General features: G+C 43.5%; 2 protein-coding genes across 5 annotated transcripts; both read left to right on the top strand.

Moving 5' to 3' along the window:
* Positions 1 to 525: 525 nt before the first annotated feature.
* On the top strand, positions 526 to 17,244 carry LOC118936367 (synaptogyrin-1-like). 3 transcript variants are annotated; one of them, XM_036940183.1, is made up of 5 exons: positions 526 to 890; positions 11,730 to 11,818; positions 11,987 to 12,135; positions 13,557 to 13,702; positions 16,101 to 16,690. In XM_036940183.1, the coding sequence occupies exons 1-5, from the start codon at positions 792 to 794 to the stop codon at positions 16,563 to 16,565; spliced, it is 948 nt and encodes a 315-aa protein (XP_036796078.1). In that variant the 5' UTR covers positions 526 to 791; the 3' UTR covers positions 16,566 to 16,690. The 3 variants fall into 3 exon arrangements, with proteins under 3 accessions (XP_036796078.1, XP_036796079.1, XP_036796080.1); XM_036940184.1 differs by having other exon boundaries at positions 531 to 890; positions 16,490 to 17,244; XM_036940185.1 differs by lacking the exon at positions 16,101 to 16,690 and adding an exon at positions 14,585 to 15,079 and having other exon boundaries at positions 533 to 890.
* A 749-nt stretch (positions 17,245 to 17,993) lies between these two features.
* cuta (CutA homolog) lies at positions 17,994 to 23,856 on the top strand. Of its 2 annotated transcripts, NM_001165142.1 has the most exon segments (7): positions 18,046 to 18,103; positions 18,492 to 18,572; positions 20,124 to 20,272; positions 21,309 to 21,368; positions 21,608 to 21,653; positions 22,286 to 22,335; positions 22,549 to 22,956. In NM_001165142.1, coding segments are annotated over 6 exon segments (471 nt in total). In that variant the 5' UTR covers positions 18,046 to 18,103; positions 18,492 to 18,506; the 3' UTR covers positions 22,649 to 22,956.
* The last annotated feature ends 240 nt before the right edge of the window (positions 23,857 to 24,096 follow it).

The following is a 24,096-nucleotide window of genomic DNA, read 5'->3' on the forward strand; positions in this document are numbered from 1 at the left end:
AAGAAGAGTAAGAACGAAATATGCTTCCACGTCAGTCTCCAAAAGTCTCCAATAACACCAGAAAAAGTTGCTAGATTTGTTGCTAGTCGATTTTTAGAAAATGTGTGCTAGAGGGGTCTGAATACTCGCTAAATATAGCGACAAAGTCTCTAAGATGGCAACACTGTATATATACACATAATATGACATTTGAAATGTGTTTATTATTTTGGAACTTCTAGATTTGTGACCTGTTGCCACGAGAAAAGGGCAACCAATGAAGAACGAACACATTGTAAATACAACCCATATTTATGTTGATTTATTTCCACCTTTTGTACTTTAACTATTAGCACATCGTTACAACACTGTATATACACATAAAATGATATTTGAAATGTCTTTATTATTTTGGAACTTCTGTGAGTGTAATGTTTACTGTTCATTTTTATTGTGTATTTCACTTTTGTTTATTATCTACTTCACTCGCTTTGGCAGTGTTAACATATGTTTCCTATTCCAATAAAGCCCTTGAATTGAATTGAGCGAGAGAGAGAGAGAAAATCACAACACAGGCAGATAGACAGCAACAGAAGCGAAGCGGGGATTTGAGATAGGACCAAATAGACTGAAGAGGGAGTTGGCGATTGAGAAAGTGAGAGAGATAGGGTCAATACACCGGGCGAAACGGGGACATATTGATTTGATGAATATTGCGTCAAAATCGGTTAGAATAACTCTCTGTGTTCCCTGAGTGACGGAAAGAGAGATAACACACGCACGCACACACACACACCGTCCGGAGTCCGAAAATGGAGGGCATGGCATATGGAGCTGGGAAGGCTGGAGGTGCTTTCAACCCTATAACGTTCTTCCAGCAGCCACACACCATCCTCCGGATCCTCTCTTGGGTGAGTACCGTTACAGTTATATCGCCTATACCGTTACAGTAGCTACGTGCTGTTCATTTCAGGCTAATAACGGCGGCGGTCCCGAACGACGGTCGTTTGTTATGTATGTGTGTTTGACTCAAAATGTGCGCCTCTCGCTGGCTGCCTCCCCGTTTCTCAATTCTCACTTTCCCACCAGTGCGTGCATGTGTACTTTAAGCATAACAGACCTGTCGTGTTAGCAACACTGTCCAAATATGTTGTAGTCTAGTTGGAACCTGAAACATGGTCAATGTTTTGGGGATGCAAGCAACAAGGCGCACGACGCAGGTGGCCTACGATTTTGAAGCGGTTGTAGCTATTGAACCTAGAGAAATGCAGCCATAAGCACGGTGCCCACGTGTTTTGTTGTAGTGTGTGCTTTGCCCCTGTTCGATCTGTTAAATCCGAGGGAGCGTCCCAATTGGCACCCTATTCTCTATACAGTGCACTACTTTTGACCTGGGAAATAGGGTGACAACTGTAAATCAACTACAATTAGTTTTTCGTTATTCATAAGAATTTGAGAAAAAATTAACTATTTTGGCTATGCATAAAGAATACATGCCTGGGCCTCTCCAGTGGCTCAACAGTCTAAGGCATTGCATCCCAGTGCTTGAGACATCACTACAGCCCCGGGTTCGATCCCAGGCTTTGTCCCAGCCGGCCGTGACCGGGAGACCCATGAGGACGCATAGCTCTCCTGGGTCCATACGGGAGTTGCAGCGATGGGACAAGACTGTAACTACCAATTGGGGTAAAAAAGTACCAAAAATATACAAAGATTCATGCCTTTCTATTCCTTACTAAATTAACTTGCAACTAGTCTACATATTGTTTATTTATAGTGATCCAGTGGGCCTATAGTACAAGCTGTCTGGCGTAGCAGCCTTCACAGGGGGGGGGTGTTTTCAGAGGGTTATACATACCATTGAATGGTCTCCTATAGACCACAACAATGACAGAATAAGACGTTTCACTGATAAGAAATACCCCTTTAGGAACAGACAGACAGACCACAACAATGACAGAATAAGAAGTTTCACTGATAAGAAATACCCCTTTAGGAACAGACAGACAGACCACAACAATGACAGAATAAGAAGTTTCACTGATAAGAAATACCCCTTTAGGAACAGACAGACAGACAGACCACAACAATGACAGAATAAGACGTTTCACTGATAAGAAATACCCCTTTAGGAACAGACAGACAGACCACAACAATGACAGAATAAGACGTTTCACTGATAAGAAATACCCCTTTAGGAACAGACAGACAGACCACAACAATGACAGAATAAGACGTTTCACTGAAAAGAAATACCCCTTTAGGAACAGACAGACAGACAGACAGACCACAACAATGACAGAATAAGAAGTTTCACTGATAAGAAATACCCCTTTAGGAACAGACAGACAGACAGACAGACAGACAGACAGACAGACAGAGCGACAGACAGAAGGACAGACAGAGACAGATGGGCAGAAAGACAGATCGACAGACAGACCGAGAGAGACTCAATGCCATGTAGTCTTCTCATCCATTTCGTACCAATGCTACAGAACAGAAATAACATAACTCATCCACTCCCTGTAGTTTATGTGATGGATAACCATATAAATATAATCTATAGAAGGGACCTTACCATTCAAGGCAATTATGGTATAATGGGTGGTAGATTGTATTTCTATGGGATAACAGTGTTGAGGTCACAGCTCAATGAATAGACTCTGATTAGAGATGGCATGTTGTGGGAAGGGAAGTGTGTGTGTGTGTTTACGTGTACGCGCACACATTTTTCACATTCACCATTAGTACAACTGTGTCACTTCCTGTTTTCACTTCGTGGATGATAATAATTTCCTGTGTAGACATCTGCAGCTCCGCCTCCAGGCGTGACCTCAGAGAAACACCTTGGTTACTGTACCTATGGTAACAGCAGCAATTAGGACTAAACATATAAAGGTGTCAGTTGTTTTCATGTTTTCCCTCTTTCTTATTCTTTCTCTCGAATCTCTCTCTTCCTTTATTCTCTTTCTCCTTATTCTCTATCACGCTCTCTCTCTCTCTCTCTCTCCTTATTCTGTCTGTCTCTACCTCTCTCTCTCCCTCTCCATCTCTCTGGCTGGTGTTGAGTTACAGTATATACAGGTTAAGTAGCAATAATGTTGCAGAATCACACATAGGTAGCAGAGAGAGAGAGAGAGAGAGAGGGAGGGAGGGAGAGAGAGAAAGGGACAGCTCTCATCTAACATATTTCTTTCTCGTTCTCTCTTGTTTTCTTTCTCTCTCCTCCTTCTGTAAAGTCATATGGACTGCCCATGTATATTAGCAGTATAGTACCTATATGTTCAGTAGTGGAGGCTTTGGTAGTGGAGGCAACAGTGTAGAAATATAATCTATAGAAGGGGCTTGGAACCTCTTGAATGGGCAGGAATCAGGATTCTATGTTCGGGGGCCTGTCAGTACCAATGTGCCCCACATTCTGACACCATACTGCTAAACACATTAGGCTTAATGACTAGAGGTCAGAGTACTGTACACTCACTCACACACTGTCACACACACAGGCAGGCATGCTAATGCAGACACATACGCACACAGGCTCACACACAAATATAAATTATTCTGGCAAATCTAATGCCTACTTTCAAAATGTCCCATCGGATTGTCACAAGATCAGGACCCCACGTGGTGACCTGCACAATGCCTGCTTTGATTTGGGCCTGGGGCCTTGAGATGAGAAGGCTACAGGACAGGGCCTTGGAGAAAACACATTTACCTACTAGAGGGAGAAAGGGAGAGAGAAAGAGAGAGCGAGAGAGGGGGTAGAGAGCGAGAGGAGAACGGAGGGAGGGAAAGAGAAAGGGAGGGAGGGAGAGAGAACATTCCATGTGATGCCAAATACAATTCTGACCCAAGACCTTTTCTAACCCAATCAGCTACTAAGCGTGAGTCCCAAATGGCACACTATTCCCTAAATAGCATAGGGCAATGATCAAAAGTAGTGTACTAAATAGGGAATAGGATGCCATTTAATTTGTCTGTTGATCTGAAATGCAGTGGTGTGTGTAAGAGATCACTAAGTCCCAAGGGGGATATTGATTCCCAAAGCATTGTGGGGGTTTTACTGGGGGAAACACCAGGGGGTTTTAATAGAGAGAGTAAAAGGTCCAATTAATATGAAGGGAACTCCCCTATATACACTGCTCTAAAAAATAAAGGGAACACTAAAATAACACATCCTAGATCTGAATGAATGAAATATTCTTATTAAATATTTTTTTCTTTACATAGTTGAATGTGCTGACAACAAAATCACACAAATTATCAATGCAAATCAAATGTATCAACCCATGGAGGTCTGGATTTGGAGTCACACTCAAAATTAAAGTGGAAAACCACACTACAGGCTGATCCAACTTTGATGTAATGTCCTTAAAACAAGTCAAAATGAGGCTCAGTAGTGTGTGTGGCCTCCACGTGCCTGTATGACCTCCCTACAACGCCTGGGCATGCTCCTGATGAGGTGGCGGATGGTCTCCTGAGGGATCTCCTCCCAGACCTGGACTAAAGCATGCGCCAACTCCTGGACAGTCTGTGGTGCAACGTGGCCTTGGTGGATGGAGCGAGACATGATGTCCCAGATGTGCTCAATTGGATTCAGGTCTGGGGAACGGGCGGGCCAGTCCATAGCATCAATGCCTTCCTCTTGCAGGAACTGCTGACACACTCCAGCCACATGAGGTCTAGCATTGTCTTGCATTAGGAGGAACCCAGGGCCAACCGCACCAGCATATGGTCTCACAAGGGGTCTGAGGAGCTTATCTCGGTACCTAATGGCAGTCAGGCTACCTCTGGCGAGCACATGGAGGGCTTTGCGGCCCCCCTAAAGAAATGCCACCCCACACCATGACTGACCCACCCCCAAACCGGTTATGCTGGAGGATGTTGCAGGCAGCAGAACGTTCTCCACGGCGTCTCCAGACTGTCACGTCTGTCACATGTGCTCAGTGTGAACCTGCTTTCATCTGTGAAGAGCACAGGGCGCCAGTGGCGAATTTGCCAATCTTGGTGTTCTCTGGCAAATGCCAAACGGTGTTGGGCTGTAAGCACAACCCCCACCTGTGGACGTCGGGCCCTCATACCACCCTCATGGAGTCTGTTTCTGACCTTTTGAGCAGACCCATAAACATTTGTGGCCTGTTGGAGGTCATTTTGCAGGGCTCTGGCAGTGCTCCTCCTGTTCCTCCTTGTACAAAGGCGGAGGTAGCGGTCCTGCTGCTGGTTTGTTGCCCTCCTACGGCCTCCTCCACATCTCCTGATGTACTGGCTTGTCTCCTGGTAGCGCCTCCATGCTCTGGACACTATGCTGACAGACACAGCAAACCTTCTTGCCACAGCTCGCATTGATGTGCCATCCTGGATGAGCTGCACTACCTGAGCCACTTGTGTGGGTTGTAGACTCCGTCTCATGCTACCAGTAGAGTGAAAGCACCGCCAGCATTCAAAAGTGACCAAAACATCAGCCAGGAAGCATAGGAACTGAGAAGTGATCTGTGGTCACCACCTGCAGAACCACTCCTTTATTGGGGGTGTCTTGCTAATTGCCTATCATTTCCACCTGTTGTCTATTCCATTTGCACAACAGCATGTGAAATGTATTGTCAATCAGTGTTGCTTCCTAAGTGGACAGTTTGATTTCACAGAAGTGTGATTGACTTGGAGTTACATTGTGTTGTTTGTGTTCCCTTTATTTTTTTGAGCAGTGCATATACTCACACACACACACTCTGATTTGAGTCTTCATGTGGAACATATGCAACCTTTCAGCTCCAATGGCAGGTGTAATATTCAAATAAGGCATCAGAAACCATTCTACCAAAAATAATACCAAAAAGGTATGCATGAACGCCTTTCGTGTGTGTATGTTTGGTCTATTTTGACATTAGGATGATAGACAAGGATTGGAATGAGGTGTGTGTGTGTGAGAGAGAATAAAGGCACCCAGAACAGGAAAGGGGGAGATAGAAAAAGTGTCACTCAGTGGTTTAGATAGATAGGACCTTTTCTCTCAGTGGTATGGTGAGACAGGACCTTTTCTCCCAGTGGTTTAGATAGATAGGACATTTTCTCTCAGTGGTTTAGTTGAGATAGATAGGACCTTTTCTCTCAGTGGTTTAGTTGAGATAGATGGGACCTTTTCTCTCAGTGGTTTAGATAGATAGATAGGACATTTTCTCTCAGTGGTTTAGATAGATAGATAGGACATTTTCTCTCAGTGGTTTAGTTGGATAGTGAGGACCTTTTCTCTCAGTGGTTTAGTTGGATAGAGAGGACCTTTTCTCTCAGTGGTTTAGTTAGATAGATAGGACATTTTCTCTCAGTGGTTTAGATAGGACCTTTTCTCTCAGTGGCTTAGATAGATAGATAGGACCTTTTCTCTCAGTGGTTTAGATAGATAGATAGGACATTTTCTCTCAGTGGTTTAGATAGATAGATAGGACATTTTCTCTCAGTGGTTTAGTTGGATAGTGAGGACCTTTTCTCTCAGTGGTTTAGTTGGATAGAGAGGACCTTTTCTCTCAGTGGTTTAGTTAGATAGATAGGACATTTTCTCTCAGTGGTTTAGTTAGATAGATAGGACATTTTCTCTCAGTGGTTTAGTTAGATAGATAGGACATTTTCTCTCAGTGGTTTAGTTAGATAGATAGGACATTTTCTCTCAGTGGTTTAGTTAGATAGATAGGACATTTTCTCTCAGTGGTTTAGTTAGATAGATAGGACATTTTCTCTCAGTGTCATAGATAGATAGGACCTTTTCTCTCAGTGGTTTAGTTAGATAGATAGGACATTTTCTCTCAGTGGTTTAGTTGGATAGGACCTTTTCTCTCAGTGGTTTAGTTGGATAGATAGGACATTTTCTCTCAGTGGTTTAGTTGGATAGATAGGACATTTTCTCTCAGTGGTTTAGTTGGATAGATAGGACATTTTCTCTCAGTGGTTTAGTTAGATAGGACATTTTCTCTCAGTGGTTTAGTTGGATAGATAGGACATTTTCTCTCAGTGGTTTAGTTGGATAGGACATTTTCTCTCAGTGGTTTAGTTGGATAGGACATTTTCTCTCAGTGGTTTAGTTGGATAGAGAGGACCTTTTCTCTCAGTGGTTTAGTTAGATAGAGAGGACCTTTTCTCTCAGTGGTTTAGTTGGATAGAGAGGACCTTTTGTCTCAGTGGTTTAGTTAGATAGATAGGACATTTTCTCTCAGTGGTTTAGTTAGATAGATAGGACATTTTCTCTCAGTGGTTTAGTTAGATAGATAGGACATTTTCTCTCAGTGGTTTAGTTAGATAGATAGGACATTTTCTCTCAGTGGTTTAGTTAGATAGATAGGACATTTTCTCTCAGTGGTTTAGTTAGATAGATAGGACATTTTCTCTCAGTGGTTTAGATAGATAGGACATTTTCTCTCAGTGGTTTAGATAGATAGATAGGACCTTTTCTCTCAGTGGTTTAGATAGATAGATAGGACCTTTTCTCTCAGTGGTTTAGATAGATAGATAGGACCTTTTCTCTCAGTGGTTTAGATAGATAGATAGGACCTTTTCTCTCAGTGGTTTAGATAGATATATAGGACCTTTTCTCTCAGTGGTTTAGATAGATAGATAGGACCTTTTCTCTCAGTGGTTTAGATAGATAGATAGGACCTTTTCTCTCAGTGGTTTAGATAGATAGATAGGACCTTTTCTCTCAGTGGTTTAGATAGATAGATAGGACCTTTTCTCTCAGTGGTTTAGATAGATAGATAGGACCTTTTCTCTCAGTGGTATGGTTAGATAGGACCTTTTCTCTCAGTGGTATGGTTAGATAGGACCTTTTCTCTCAGTGGTATGGTTAGATAGGACCTTTTCTTGCAGTGGTATGGTTAGATAGGACCTTTTCTCTCAGTGGTTAAGATGGATAGGACCTTTTCTCTCAGTGGTTTAGATAGATAGATAGGACCTTTTCTCACAGTGGTTTAGATAGGACCTTTTCTCGCAGTGGCTTAGATAGATAGATAGGACCTTTTCTCGCAGTGGTTTAGTTGGATAGGACCTTTTCTCTCAGCGGTTTAGATGGATAGAGCCTTTTATCTTAGGGCAATTCATAATTCCATTGACATCAATAAAAACTAAGTGAACATTTGACTTGAGTGAAATATAGGATTCGCCCCTTAGTAGAAATAGCATGAGCCCTATATTCTGCCTGTGTTTAGTGAAGTACTGTAAGTATATTCTGCCAGTGTTAATACTGTAGTGAAGTACTGTAAGTATATTCTGCCAGTGTTAATACTGTAGTGTAGTACTGTAAGTATATTCTGCCAGTGTTTAGTGAAGTACTGTAAGTATATATTCTGTCAGTATTTATACTGTAGTGTAGTACTGTAGGTATATTCTGTCAGTGTTTATACTGTAGTGTAGTACTGTAGGTATATTCTGACAGTGTTTATACTGTAGTACTGTAGGTATATTCTGCCAGTGTTTATACTGTAGTGAAGTACTGTAGGTATATTCTGCCAGTGTTTATACTGTAGTGTAGTACTGTAGGTATATTCTGCCAGTGTTTATACTGTAGTGTAGTACTATAGGTATATTCTGCCAGTGTTTATACTGTAGTGAAGTACTGTAGGTATATTCTGCCAGTGTTTATACTGTAGTGAAGTACTGTAGGTATATTCTGCCAGTGTTTAGTGAAGTACTGTAAGTCTATTCTGTCAGTATTTATACTGTAGTGTAGTACTGTAGGTATATTCTGCCAGTGTTTATACTGTAGTACTGTAGGTATATTCTGCCAGTGTTTATACTGTAGTACTGTAGGTATATTCTGCCAGTGTTTATACTGTAGTGTAGTACTGTAGGTATATTCTGCCAGTGTTTATACTGTAGTGAAGTACTGTAGGTATATTCTGCCAGTGTTTATACTGTAGTGTAGTACTGTAGGTATATTCTGCCAGTGTTTATACTGTAGTGAAGTACTGTAGGTATATTCTGCCAGTGTTTCTACTGTAGTGAAGTACTGTAGGCACAGTCGTATGAAAAGGTTTGGGCACCCCTGACAGTTTCCATGATTTCCATGTATAAATAATTGGGTGTTTGGATCAGCAATTTCATTTTGATCTATCAAATAACTGATGGACACAGTAATATTTCAGTAGTGAAATGAGGTTTATTGGATTAACAGAAAATGTGCAATATGCATCAAAACAAAATTAGACAGGTGGATACATTTGGGCACCCCAATAGAAAAATCACATCAATATTTAGTAGAGCCTCCTTTTGCTAAAATAACAGCCTCTAGATGCTTCCCATTGCCTCTAATGAGTATCTGGATTCTGGATGAAGGTATTTTGGACTATTCCTCCTTACAAAACATCTCCAGTTCAGTTAGGCTTGATGGTTGCTGAGCATGGACAGCCCGCTTCAAATCATCCCACAGATTCTCAATGATATTCAGGTCTGGTGACTGGGATGGCCATTCCAGAACATTGTACTTGTTCCTCTGCATAAATGCCCGGGTAGATTTTGAGCAGGGTTTTGGGTCGTTGTCTTGTTGAAATATCCAGCCCCGGCATAACTTCAACTTTGTGACTGATTCTAGAATCTGCTGACATTGAGTGGAATCCATGCGACCCTCAACTTGAACAAGATTCCCAGTACCGGCACTGGCCACACAGCCCCACAGCATGATGGAACCCCCACCAAATTTTACTGTGGGCAGCAAGTGTTTTTCTTGGAACGCTGTGTTCTTTTGCCACCATGCATAACGTCCCTTGTTATGACCAAATAACTCAATCTTTGTTTCATCAGTCCACAGCATCTTATTCCAAATTGAAGCTGGCTTGTCCAAATGTGCGTTTGCATACCTCCCAGAGACTCTGTTTGTGGCGTGTGTGCAGAAAAGGCTTCTTCCGCATCCCTCTCCCATACAGCTTCTCCTTGTGAAAAGTGTGCTGAATTGTTGAACGATGCAGTGACACCATCTCAGCAGGATGATGTTGAAGGTCTTTGGAGGTGGTCTGTGGGCTGTTTTTGACCGTTCTCACCATCCTTCGCCTCTCCGATATTTTACTTGGCCTGCCACTTCTGGCCTTAACAAGAGCTGTGCCTGTGGTCTTCCATTTCCTCACTATGTTCCTCACAGTGGACACTGACAGCTTAAATCTCTGCGATAGCTTTTTGTAGCCTTCCTCTGAACCATAATGTTGAACAATCTTTGTTTTCAGGTCATTTGAGAGTGGTTTTGAGGCCCCCCATGTTGCCACTCTTCAGAGGAGAGTCAAAGAGAACAACAACTTACAATTGGCCACCTTAAATACCTTTTCTCATGATTGGATGCACTTGTCTATGAAGTTCAAGGCTTAATGAGCTCACCAAACCAATTGTGTGTTCCAATTAATCAGTGCTAAGTAGTTACAGGTATTCAAAGCAACAGAATGACAAGGGTGGCCACATTTTTGAATAGCCTATTTTTCACATCTGATTTAATTTCATACAACTTAATATTGCTACACTAAAAATCTTTGTCTGGACAATACCCCAATACTCAGCTTTTATTAGAAAATGAATGGCAAGCCACTGTGATCCTTTTCTGTGACGACAGAGTCAATTATTATGCAGCCTCAGAGGGGTGTCCAAACTTTTTCATACGACTGTATATTCTGCCAGTGTTTATACTGTAGTGAAGTACTGTAGGTATATTCTGCCAGTGTTTATACTGTAGTACTGTAGGTATATTCTGCCAGTGTTTAGTGAAGTACTGTAGGTATATTCTGTCAGTGTTTATACTGTAGTGTAGTACTGTAGGTATATTCTGCCAGTGTTTATACTGTAGTACTGTAGGTATATTCTGCCAGTGTTTATACTGTAGTGTAGTACTGTAGGTATATTCTGCCAGTGTTTATACTGTAGTGTAGTACTGTAGGTATATTCTGCCAGTGTTTATACTGTAGTGTAGTACTGTAGGTATATTCTGCCAGTGTTTATACTGTTCTGAAGCTCTGTAGGTATATTCTGCCAGTATTTATACTGTAGGGCAGTACTGTAGATATATTCTCTCTGTGTGTTTCAGTAGAGATATCAATCAAATGTATTTATAAAGCCCTTCTTACATCAGCTGATGTCACAAAGTGCTGTACATAAACCCATCCTAAAACCCCAAACAGCAAGCAATGCAGGTGTAGAAGCACGGTGGCTAGGAAAAACTCCCTAGAAAGGCCAGAACCTATGAAGAAACCTAGAGAGGAACCAGGCTATGAGGGGTGGCCAGTCGTCTTCTGGCTGTGCCGGGTGGAGATTATAACAGAACATGGCCAAGATTTTCAAATGTTCATAAATGACCAGCATGGTCAAATAATAATAATCACAGTGGTTGTAGAGGGTGCGACAGGTCAGCACCTCAGGAGTAAATGTCAGTTGACTTTTCATAGCCGATCATTCAGGGTAGCTCTACTGCGCCTGCTGTCTCTAGAGAGTTGAAAACAGCAGGTCTGGGACAGGTAGCACGTCTGGTGAACAGGTCAGGGTTCCATAGCCGCAGGCAGAACAGTTGCAACTGGAGCAGCAGCACGGCCAGGTGGACTGGGGATAGCAAGGAGTCATCAGGCCAGGTAGTCCTGAGGCATGGTCCTAGGGCTAGTGTGTGTATAGTAGGAATAGACTATTATCTTGGTGTGTATGGCTGACACTCAACACACTTCTTTCTGATCCTTCCCTCCTCCCCTTTCCTAATCTCTCCCTCCCATCTTCCCTCTCTCCCTCCTATCCTTCTCTCTTTACAGTTTTTCTCTATTGTGATCTTTGGTTCTATAGCCAACGAGGGTTACGTGAACCGACCGGACGAGGCCCAGGAGTTCTGTATTTTCAACAGGTGACACACACACACACTGTAGTAGTTACTGCTCCTCTTTTATGACTCTATCGGATCTCTTTGATATTCCATATGTGCATCTCATCTGTTATGGCTGTTATTACTCGTGTTGTTGCCCTACACATTTCCCCATTGGGACAATACAGATATTGATTGATTGATTGACAGGAACCAGAATGCGTGTAACTATGGACTGTTCATGGGAACCTTGGCCTTTCTCTGCTGTCTGGTCTTCCTGGCCCTGGATGTCTACTTCCCACAGATCAGCTCCGTCAAGGACCGCAAGAAGGCTGTACTGGCAGACGTAGGGGTTTCAGGTGAGTGGAAATGGGGAGCAAGGAAGAGAGAGGGAGGAGATGTATGGAGAGGGAGTAAAGGGAAATGAGCGAGAGATTGGATGGAGAGAGGGGATAGATGTGTGTGGAGGGAGATGATGGAGAGAGGGGATAGATGTGTGTGGAGGGAGAGGCTGGAGAGATGTATGTAGAGAGATGTGTGTAGAGGGAGAGGATGGAGAGAGGAGAGATGTGTGTAGAGAGATGGAGAGAGGGGAGAGATGTGTGTAGAGAGATGGAGAGAGGGGATAGATGTGTGTAGAGGGAGAGGATGGAGAGAGTGGAGAGAGGGGAGAGGTGTGCAGAGAGATGGAGAGAGGAGAGAGATGTGTGTAGAGAGATGGAGAGAGGGGAGAGATGTGTGTAGAGAGATGGAGAGAGAGGATAGATGTGTGTAGAGGGAGAGGATGGAGAGACTGGGGAGAGGATGGAGAGAGTGGAGAGATGGGAGAGGTGTGCAGAGAGATGGAGAGAGATGTGTGTAGAGAGATGGAGAGATGTGTGTAGAGAGATGGAGAGAGGGGAGAGATGTGTGTAGAGAGATGGAGAGATGTGTGTAGAGAGATGGAGAGAGGGGAGAGATGTGTGTAGAGAGATGGGGAGAGATGTGTGTAGAGAGAGGGGAGAGATGTGTGTAGAGAGATGGAGAGATGTGTGTAGAGAGAGGAGAGAGATGTGTGTAGAGAAATGGAGAGAGGAGAGAGGTGTGTGTAGAGAAATGGAGAGAGTAGAGAGATGGAGAGAGATGTGGAGAGAGATGTGTAGAGAGATGGATGGGGAGAGATGTGTGTAGAGGGAGAGGATGGGGAGAGAGGGTAGAGATGTGTGTAGAGGGAGAAGAGAGATGTGGGAGAGGGTGGGTAATGTCTGTGTCCCACCTGCTCATTTAATGAGAAGGAGCTTAACAACAACAGAAAACAGAAAACAAAATGGTCGATCTTCAGTGGTTTTCAACTACTGGTTGTCTATTGTTGCTGCTCACTTCCTGTCATGGGAGAGGGAGAGAAAGACACATCCATTACTTTAGTTCTAGTGAGCTAACATGTAAGATTCAATGTGACCTTTCTAACTTCTGTTTTCTCCCTCTCTCCCTCCTTTCCTTCCTATCTGGTCCCTCATCCTCCTTTCATTCCTCCCTCCCCTCTCTCACCCTGTCCCTCTACCTCCCTCTTTCCCTTTCATCCTTCTCCCTCTCTCCCTCTCTCTCCCTTCCATCCTCCTCCCCTTCTCTCGCACTCTCTCTCCCTCCTTTCATCCCCTCTCCCTTCCTTTCCTCCCTCTCTCCCTCCTCCTTTTCATCCCTCTCCCTCTCTTTTCTCTCGCTTTCTCTCTCTCTCTCACTCTCACTCTCACACTCACACATATATATTTATATATATATATATCTCTCTATCTCCCTGCAGCATTCTGGTCCTTCATGTGGTTCGTGGGGTTCTGTTTCCTGACCAACCAATGGCAGGTGGCGAAGCAGGAGGACAACCCCCTGAGGGAGGGAGGGGATGCCGCTCGTGCTGCTATCACCTTCTCCTTCTTCTCCATATTCACCTGGGTATGGTACACTACTCCTTTATAACACTATCACCTTCTCCTTCTTCTCCATATTCACCTGGGTATGGTACACTACTCCTTTATAACACTATCACCTTCTCCTTCTTCTCCATATTCACCTGGGTATGGTACACTACTCCTTTATAACACTATCACCTTCTTCTTCTCCATATTCACCTGGGTATGGTACACTACTCCTTTATAACACTATCACCTTCTTCTCCATATTCACCTGGGTATGGTACACTACTCCTTTATAACACTATCACCTTCTTCTTCTCCATATTCACCTGGGTATGGTACACTACTCCTTTATAACACTATCACCTTCTCCTTCTTCTCCATATTCACCTGGGTATGGTACACTACTCCTTTATAACACGATCACCTTCTCCTTCTTCTCCATATTCACCTGGGTATGGTACACTACTCCTTTATAACACTATCACCTTCTCCTTCTTCTCCATATTCACCTGGGTATGGTACACTACTCCTTTATAACACGATCACCTTCTCCTTCTCCTCCATATTCACCTGGGTATGGTACACTACTCCTTTATAACACTATCACTTCATCCCTGTCTTCATTTGACAGTATCTTCATTTGACAGTATCTTCAGTGAAAATGTTCAGAAGAACAGCCACCAGTGGGCCTAGACATCTAAGTATAGGACCCTCGTCATTTAGCAGGCACTTCTATCCAGAGCAACTGATTAACCTGTCAACACTGAAACATGTTATTAGTACATTATCCATGTGGGAAGGGACCCCACAAAACTGTTGTTGCCAGCACCATGTTCAAGCCCCTGAGCCATCGGGACCAACCAGCACCTCTGCCATGACCTTTGATCCCTAAGTCCTACCTGCTCTCTCTCTCCTCTAGGGTGGGCTGACTCTCTTCTCCATGGAGAGGCTAAAGAGTGTGTCCTTCCAAGAGGAATACCAGAAGCTGTTCACCCCTCAGCCCCCCATCCCACTAATATAATCTGTGTTCTTCTAATAACCTTCCAGCTCCCTTTGCTTTTAAAACTGCAGTCTGCAATTACAACTTTTCACCCCCAGCCCCCATCCCACTAATATAATATAATGTGTTGTTCTAGTAGGAAACCTAGATCTCCAATCCCTCTGCAGCTAACCTCCTTAATGCTTCTAGTCAGACGCTGCTGTGACTGTGATATCTCTGTATCACACACACACACACACAGATACACATGCACACAGCGTAGGCAGGCATCTACGGTAGGCTACCTCCACCATTTTGTGAAAGGCTGGCAAATTAGTTTGGTGTCTTTATAACTCAAACGCCTTTCAAATGCTTTAGCTATTCAATAAATATGCACATTTAGTGAAAATACATTTTTATCACATTTACTGCATATCTTCTTGTGCTCTTGTCTTTTTTATCTGACGAGTGTGAATGATTGTTTGTTTTTACCAAACCAATAGAGTGAGATGAGAATGATTGTTTGTTTTTACCAAACCAATAGAGTGAGATGTGAATGATTGTTTGTTTTGACCAAACCAATAGAGTGAGATGTGAATGGCTAAACGACTGCTTTGATAACTAACTAACCTGAGTGACTCAAGGCTCGCGTCTCAAAGGGCACCCTATTCCCTATGTAGTGCACTACTTTAGACCAGAGCCCTATTCCCTATGTAGTGCACTACTTTAGACCAGAGCCCTATTCCCTATGTAGTGCACTACTTTAGACCAGCGCCCTATTCCCTATGTAGTGCACTACTTTAGACCAGAGCCCTATTCCCTATGTAGTGCACTACTTTAGACCAGAGCCCTATTCCCTATGTAGTGCACTACTTTAGACCAGAGCCCTATTCCCTATGTAGTGCACTACTTTAGACCAGAGCCCTATTCCCTATGTAGTGCACTACTTTAGACCAGAGCCCTATTCCCTATGTAGTGCACTACTTTAGACCAGAGCCCTATTCCCTATGTAGTGCACTACTTTAGACCAGAGCCCTATTCCCTATGTAGTGCACTACTTTAGGCCAGAGCCCTATTCCCTATGTAGTGCACTACTTTAGACCAGAGCCCTATTCCCTATGTAGTGCACTACTTTAGACATGAGGTATAAAGGGAAAAGGGTGCAATTTGGGACACATTCAAGCAATCTAATAAAGATTTAACCTAGCTTTCCAGACAACTAATTCAATGCACTTCCTTTTCCCTTTTTATTTTATTTTCCTTTTTTGTTTTATTTTAATTTTATTTTTTAATTTTATTTTCCTTTCTTTCTTTCTTTCTTTCTTTTTTTCTTTCTTTTTCTTTCTTTCACCCTCCCTTTCAAACCTAATCCACAAATGCTGCATTTGTTTATCATCTCTTACACCTCAAAACATCCCTTCCCAACCTACCCACTCCTCTCTACCTTACCCCTTAGCCTCCTCCACCTTCTTCACCCTCCTCCCTTCTATTTCCCTCCACCTCACCACCTAATCTACACACCTCTACCTCTCTCCACCTACCCCATCCCCACCCTAACCTCCTCAACCCTCCCAACGCACCTTCTTCACCCCACCTCTCTCTCATTTCCCTTCATCTCACCCCCAACCTACACCCTCTACCTCCCTACCTCCCTCCCATTTCCCTTCATCTCACCCCCAACCTATACCCCTCTACCTCCCCACCTCCCTCCCATTTCCCTTCATCTCACCCCCAACCTACACCACTCTACCTCCCCACCTCCCTCCCATTTCCCTTCATCTCACCCCCCAACCCCAACTATGCCCTCCCACACCACTCTCTTCACCCACTCCCTCCCTCCCCAAGGCGGCCCAGTCCTTTTTCGGCTATCAGAGGTACCAGCTGGGGGCAGACTCTGCTCTCTTCTCCCAGGACTACATAGACCCCAGCCTGGATGCTGTGGCGGCCGGGGACCCCTACACCTCCTTCACGGCCGGGGGGGACGATCTGGGACAAGGAGCCCCTGTGGGGGGGTCCTCCTATCAGGGGATGAACGGCGAGGGTGGTGGGGGGTACCAGGAGTACTGATGGAGGAAAGTGGGGATGAAAGGAGGATGGGGGAGTAGAGGGGGGTGGGGCATTGGAAGTTTGAAGGGTAGGGAGCGGGAAGGAGTGAAAAATGAAGGAGGCGTGGAGGGGGAGGACCAGGGGGATGGAGGAAGGGGGAGTGGTTGGAGGGATGGATGATGGAGGGGGAGGAGTCCAGATAAGTGTGTGTATAACTGACTTATAACAGACTTACATTCATTAGTTGGACCAAAGCATAGTTCTAAGGCTGTAGCGAGAAGGCAAAGCTATTGTGGTGTAGATAGTTCATCACAGCTACTACCAAAAGAGATCTCTTCATCACATATATTTTTTTATAGTTAGAAAATGAGAAATCCCAAGTTTCAGTGTACATAAGAATGCTTAATAGATGTTCATGTTTTTCATGTATCATTGGACAAAACATGCCTCTAAGTATACTGTATATTGAAACTAATCTCTGACAAACTAATCTAGTTTGACAGTCGACCGACCGACCAAATCTGTAATTTAATCTACCGGTATGGGGGTGTTCATAACATGACTATATTTAAGGGCATTACTATGTGCTTTCTGTAAAAAGTTTAACTTGGGCTACTCAGTCAGTATGCTGTGTTATTGTGCTCAGATACAAGCAGGGTCCAGAGAATTCGTTTTTATTTTGGAATAAAAATAATTTCAGTTTAAATACTCAAATTTGGATATTTACCAAACTATGGAAATACAAATAAAAAGTGTTTTTAATGTAACCTTTATTTAATTAGGCAAGTCCGTTAAGAACAAATTCTTATTTACAATGACGGCCTACCGGCCAAACCTGGACGACGCTGGGCCAATTGTGCACCGCCCTATGGGACTCCCAATCACGGCCGGATGTGATGTAGCTAGTTATGTGTGAACTTTCTCGGTGTTACAATAAACTGCAACAAAACAAAAATATGGTGTTACAATTTTTTTGTTCTTGATGTGATGCTTTTTAAACAATAAAAGTAAATAAAATACAACACTGACAAACTTTACAGTGAATTCATTTCTGGTCTTGCTTGTCGTGATGTTATATCTTTTATGGATTAAGGTTGCCATCTGCTGGCCAAAGCTAACATTGCAGCCATAAACCAGTTTAGCATTTATATACGCTTACATTAATAAGCGAAACGACGTCAATAACATCCCTACGACTGTCTGTATACCACTAGCATTACTACTAATAATACATTTTCCACATACGTTTGAAAACTTTAGCATATCGACATAAATCTCGTGCTTCCAGATCTGCTTTTGCATTTACGACCAATTGGTAAACAACCTATCCTGCTTTACGGCAGAGCTTAATCTTTACGCTAGAGAGTGGCAACAGTACATATTGCATCTAAACTGCTAACATACTGTCTAAAGGTAATTTTAGCTGGACAGTTTGAGTTGCTGTAGTATGTGAATGTATTTGCTTTCCCGATATTGAAGAGCCTTTGCATGACATGATTGTGCATTTCGTATAGGAGGATTCTTTCGTTTCAAACCATTTCGCAAAACTCCTGTCCTGCATTTGTACGTGCCAAGTTACAGCGAGTTGAGCAAACACACAGTAAAGTCACACCCAATTAGCCGCTAGCTTCCTATTGTATGCTGTTTTTATCTAGTGCTAGTCCATAAGCAGAATTGTACTTTTCACTATTTGGACGTTTGCCTATGGCCGAACTTCATGCTATGAACTCATTGAACGTCATCTCTCCCGGGCTGCCATGTTTGATTGCTAATGCATGTATGTCACTTGCCCCTGCTGCAGAGTGCTGCATAGGCAATGCGCTTTGGACTGCCTGCCACAGAAGGATTGCAGGCTGGTGGACCTCTGAGGGCATTCTTTGTGGTGAGTATGTGTCCCAAACCACAAGTAGTCAAGCTGTAGTCAAGTATTCAAGAAGTTGCTTAGCCGTCTGCAATCCAGTTCGTATGTGCTTGTTGTCTTGCCAAATGTAACATTTTATTTTTATTTGATTTATTTCACCTTTATTTAACCAAGTTGAGAACAAGTTCTCATTTACAATTGCGACCTGACCAAGATAAAGCAAAGCAGTTCGACAGATACAACGTCACAGAGTTACACATGGAGTAAAACAAACATACAGTCAATAATACAGTATAAACAAGTCTATATACAATGTGAGCAAATTAGGTGAGAAGGGAGGTAAGGTAAATACAATATAGCAAGTAAAACACTGGAATGGTAGTTTTGCAATGGAAGAATGTGCAAAGTAGAAATAAAAATAATGGGGTGCAAAGGAGCAAAATAAATAAATAAATTAAATACAGTAGGGAAAGAGGTAGTTGTTTGGGCTAAATTATAGGTGGGCTATGTACAGGTGCAGTAATCTGTGAGCTGCTCTGACAGTTGGTGCTTAAAGCTAGTGAGGGAGATAAGTGTTTCCAGTTTCAGAGATTTTTGTAGTTCATTCCAGTCATTGGCAGCAGAGAACTGGAAAGAGAGGCGGCCAAAGAAAGAATTGGTTTTGGGGGTGACTAGAGAGATATACCTGCTGGAGCGTGTGCTACAGGTGGGAGATGCTATGGTGACCAGCGAGCTGAGATAAGGGGGGACTTTACCTAGCAGGGTCTTGTAGATGACATGGAGCCAGTGGGTTTGGCGACGAGTATGAAGCGAGGGCCAGCCAACGAGAGCGTACAGGTCGCAATGGTGGGTAGTATATGGGGCTTTGGTGACAAAACGGATTGCACTGTGATAGACTGCATCCAATTTGTTGAGTAGGGTATTGGAGGCTATTTTGTAAATGACATCGCCAAAGTCGAGGATTGGTAGGATGGTCAGTTTTACAAGGGTATGTTTGGCAGCATGAGTGAAGGATGCTTTGTTGCGAAATAGGAAGTCAATTCTAGATTTAACTTTGGATTGGAGATGTTTGATATGGGTCTGGAAGGAGAGTTTACAGTCTAACCAGACACCTAAGTATTTGTAGTTGTCCACGTATTCTAAGTCAGAGCCGTCCAGAGTAGTGATGTTGGACAGGCGGGTAGGTGCAGGTAGCGATCGGTTGAAGAGCATGCATTTAGTTTTACTTGTATTTAAGAGCAATTGGAGGCCACGGAAGGAGAGTTGTATGGCATTGAAGCTTGCCTGAAGGGTTGTTAACACAGTGTCCAAAGAAGGGCCGGAAGTATACAGAATGGTGTCGTCTGCGTAGAGGTGGATCAGAGACTCACCAGTAGCAAGAGCGACCTCATTGATGTATACAGAGAAGAGAGTCATACAGTGTAGCAGAATGTAGCCTAGTCCTAGCCATTGTAATATGCAGAAACAGTGAAGTGGGTGATTTGATTGAATGTATTTCTCGTGAAATATTTCCACCATAGAATGTTGTCTGTCAATTCTTCTCCTAACCTCTGTTTACATGGCGACCCCTAGATTGCGTTGCTTAGCGTGTTGATGCTCACGCTGCTGAGGACTGTGGGATTGAGAGCATTCTCCATGGCATCTGAGACCTACATGTCGGGCACACACTCCGCTGCCTTCGTCACCTGCCCCAACGAACAGGTGGCCAAAGATCTGGCCAGGTAACGGATAGACAGACGTACACAAACATTCTAATCTGCTATGTACAATTGGGAATCAAGTCAGATGTCACCTCTATAAGACATTTATATCGGCAATGTTCAGAAAGTTGCACTCCCCCGAATGCGACGTTGATTCACACTACAGGGCCAAACTGAGCCAAGTTGAGCTGAACTGGTTACACATCCACCAGGGCTGAACCGGTTACACATCCACCAGGGCTGAACTGGTTACACATCCACCAGGGCTGAACCGGTTACACACATCCACCAGGGATGAACTGGTTACACACATCCACCAGGGATGAACTGGTTACACATCCACCAGGGCTGAACTGGTTACACACATCCACCAGGGATGAACTGGTTACACATCCACCAGGGCTGAACTGGTTACACATCCACCAGGGCTGAACCGGTTACACACATCCACCAGAGATGAACTGATTACACATCCACCAGGGCTGAACCGGTTACACATCCACCAGGGCTGAACCGGTTACACATCCACCAGGGCTGAACCGGTTACACATCCACCAGGGCTGAACCGGTTACACATCCACCAGGGCTGAACTGGTTACACATCCACCAGGGATGAACTGATTACACATCCACCAGGGCTGAACCGGTTACACACATCCACCAGGGATGAACTGATTACACATCCACCAGGGCTGAACCGGTTACACATCCACCAGGGCTGAACCGGTTACACATCCATCAGGGCTGAACCGGTTACACACATCCACCAGGGCTGAACTGGTTACACACATCCACCAGGGCTGAACTGGTTACACACATCCACCAGGGCTGAACCGGTTACACATCCACCAGGGCTGAACCGGTTACACATCCACCAGGGCTGATTGAACCGTGCTGGAAAGGACCCTGTCAAAAGAAACTATCAGAGCCAGTATGGTTTACCGACGCCCTGTAGTCTAAATCATGGATTTGTTCACCATATTGTGCTGGATGCAGTTAATCCATCCAGTCTGATTGGTTGTTGTCATTGTCTCGTCTCCCCCCCCCCACCTGACAGAGGAATCGTTGAGAAGAAGCTGGCTGCTTGTGTCAACATCGTCCCCCAAATCACATCTGTGTAAGTGTGGACCATGACGGATCAGAGATTAGAAACTGGGTGGTTTAAATCCTGAATGCTGATTGGCTGACAGCCGTGGTATATCAGATCGTATACCATGGGTATGACAAAACATTTATTTGTACTGCTGTAATTACGGCACCACGGCTAAGGGCTGTATCCAGGCACTCCACCACACATATGAAGGGAATGGAAGGGTTACTGATTGGGATTGGCAACATGTCTCTGTTTCTTGTCAGATATGAGTGGCAGGGGAAGGTCCAGGAGGATAGTGAAGTGTTGCTGGTGAGTATTCACACCTTTTTATTCCTGGTTCGACATGGACCTACAGTGTCTGTAAACATTGAATGAAGACTATATATATATATATATATATATATATATATATATATATATATATGTGTGTGTATGTGTATGTGCTTGGTTTATCTGAGCGTGGTGTAGCTAAAGTTCTAACTAGGTTCTTCCTGGTTTTAGATGATAAAGACCAGAAGTTCTAACTAGTTTCTTCCTGGTTTTAGATGATAAAGACCAGAAGTTCTAACTAGGTTCTTCCTGCTTTTAGATGATAAAGACCAGAAGTTCTAACTAGGTTCTTCCTGCTTTTAGATGATAAAGACCAGAAGTTCTAACTAGGTTCTTCCTGGTTTTAGATGATAAAGACCAGAAGTTCTAACTAGTTTCTTCCTGCTTTTAGATGATAAAGACCAGAAGTTCTAACTAGTTTCTTCCTGGTTTTAGATGATAAAGATCAGAAGTTCTAACTAGTTTCTTCCTGGTTTTAGATGATAAAGACCAGAAGTTCTAACTAGTTTCTTCCTGGTTTTAGATGATAAAGACCAGAAGTTCTAACTAGGTTCTTCCTGCTTTTAGATGATAAAGACCAGAAGTTCTAACTAGTTTCTTCCTGGTTTTAGATGATAAAGACCAGAAGTTCTAAGGTTGCATCTCTAGCAGAATATGTTAGGTAAGCTCTGTGTGTGTGTGTGTGTGTGTGTGCATTCTTGTATTTCCCTCAGTTATAGGGATGATATGTAGTCTTCATACTAAATCAGGCAGTGGGGGTGTTTAATCAGTCCTTTCCCAGAATTACCATTGACATTTATCAGTGACTCATAGTAACTGTGTGCGCGCGTTCATGCATTTGTCTATCTCTCATGCTGTGTTTGCTTGCTAACAGGTCCAACCACCCGTATGAAGTAGCAGAGGTCATCAGCCTACCCATAGAGCAGGGCAACCCACCCTACCTCAAGTGGCTTGGTGACGCTGTACCAGAATGATGGGTGGATGGAGAGAGGAAGGGATAGGTGGATGGACAGAGGGAGGCTGCGAGAAATGTATTTGGAATAATTAAAATCTGCAGAAATGTGACTAAAATGTATTTTTACTGTTTCAGTGTTGTCCTGGTTTTGACCAATAGAGGGATGCAGTGAACGGGTCTACCTACAGTCAGGTCCAAAATGATTGGCACATTGATAAAGACGAGAAAAAAAGCTGTATAAAAAATAAATACTACTAGTACTGAGTGTTATTGTATCATATATTTTATGCTAATAAAGATGGGGGTCAGAATGATTGTTTTCAAACCCACACCCTGTGAGGATAACAGCACAGAGCCTTTTTGTCAAATATTTTTACGATTGGAGAACACGTTGGAGGGGCCTTGCAGTCCTCCATACAGAGTCTTTAAGGATCCTTGCTATCGTTTGTCTGCTCTTATGGACTGCCCATGGGGTTATTTATGGCTTACGCATCTTTTTTTCAACTCAAAACCCACCACTGGTGTGCGTGACCAAAGAGCTCTATTTTTATGTCATCCAACAGATGTAAACACCACTGGCACATGGACTGGATCTGGTGCTTTATCCTCGCAAGGGGAGGTGTTGAAAACAGGGGCGCCAATCATTTTAGCAAAAAGATAGAGGCGAGACAAATATTACTTCTCAAAATGTCTTTCTCTGAGCGGATTAGTATAACATGATATAATAACTGAGCATATAATACAGCTCATTATTTGAATTATTTAATTTATACAGACTTTTTTTGCTCATTTTTATCAAGGGTGCCAATAATTTTAGACTTGACTATTTCCCTACCTTACTGCCTCAGGCTCGTCATAGATCAGGGGTGTCAATAATTTTAGACCTGACTATTTCCCTACGTTACTACCTCAGGCTCGTCATAGATCAGGGGTGTCAATAATTTGAGACCTGACTATTTCCCTACGTTACTGCCTCAGGCTCGTCATAGATCAGGGGTGTCAATAATTTTAGACCTGACTATTTCCCTACGTTACTGCCTCAGGCTCGTCATAAATCAGGGGTGTCAATAATTTGAGACCTGACTATTTCCCTACGTTACTGCCTCAGGCTCGTCATAGATCAGGGGTGTCAATAATTTTAGACCTGACTATTTCCCTACGTTACTGCCTCAGGCTCGTCATAGATCAGGGGTGTCAATAATTTGAGACCTGACTATTTCCCTGCGTTACTGCCTCAGGCTCGTCATAGATCAGGGGTGCCAATAATTTGAGACCTGACTATTTCCCTACGTTACTGCCTCAGGCTCGTCATAGATCAGGGGTGTCAATAATTTTAGACCTGACTATTTCCCTACGTTACTGCATCAGGCTCGTCATAGATCAGGGGTGTCAAACTCATTTCCCCTGCGGGCCACATTCGGTCTTCACCCAATTTGTCCAGATCCGTCTCGTGGACCTTAAGTTTGA

The sequence above is a fragment of the Oncorhynchus mykiss genome, chromosome 13 (assembly GCF_013265735.2).
Source record: "Oncorhynchus mykiss isolate Arlee chromosome 13, USDA_OmykA_1.1, whole genome shotgun sequence".
NCBI lineage: Eukaryota > Metazoa > Chordata > Actinopteri > Salmoniformes > Salmonidae > Oncorhynchus > Oncorhynchus mykiss.

What these genes read in the sequence shown, in the direction of transcription:
- LOC118936367 (XM_036940183.1), top strand. Translation starts at nt 792, where the DNA reads ATGGAGGGCATGGCATATGGAGCTGGGAAGGCTGGAGGTGCTTTCAAC. An exon ending in TCCTCCGGATCCTCTCTTGG is followed by an intron (nt 891 to 11,729) that starts GTGAGTACCGTT and finishes CTCTCTTTACAG; the next exon opens with TTTTTCTCTATTGTGATCTT. An exon ending in GGCAGACGTAGGGGTTTCAG is followed by an intron (nt 12,136 to 13,556) that starts GTGAGTGGAAAT and finishes ATCTCCCTGCAG; the next exon opens with CATTCTGGTCCTTCATGTGG.
- cuta (XM_036939709.1), top strand. Translation starts at nt 18,507, where the DNA reads ATGCGCTTTGGACTGCCTGCCACAGAAGGATTGCAGGCTGGTGGACCT. An exon ending in GTGGCCAAAGATCTGGCCAG is followed by an intron (nt 20,273 to 21,607) that starts GTAACGGATAGA and finishes GTTTCTTGTCAG; the next exon opens with ATATGAGTGGCAGGGGAAGG. An exon ending in AGGATAGTGAAGTGTTGCTG is followed by an intron (nt 21,654 to 22,285) that starts GTGAGTATTCAC and finishes TCCTGGTTTTAG; the next exon opens with ATGATAAAGACCAGAAGTTC.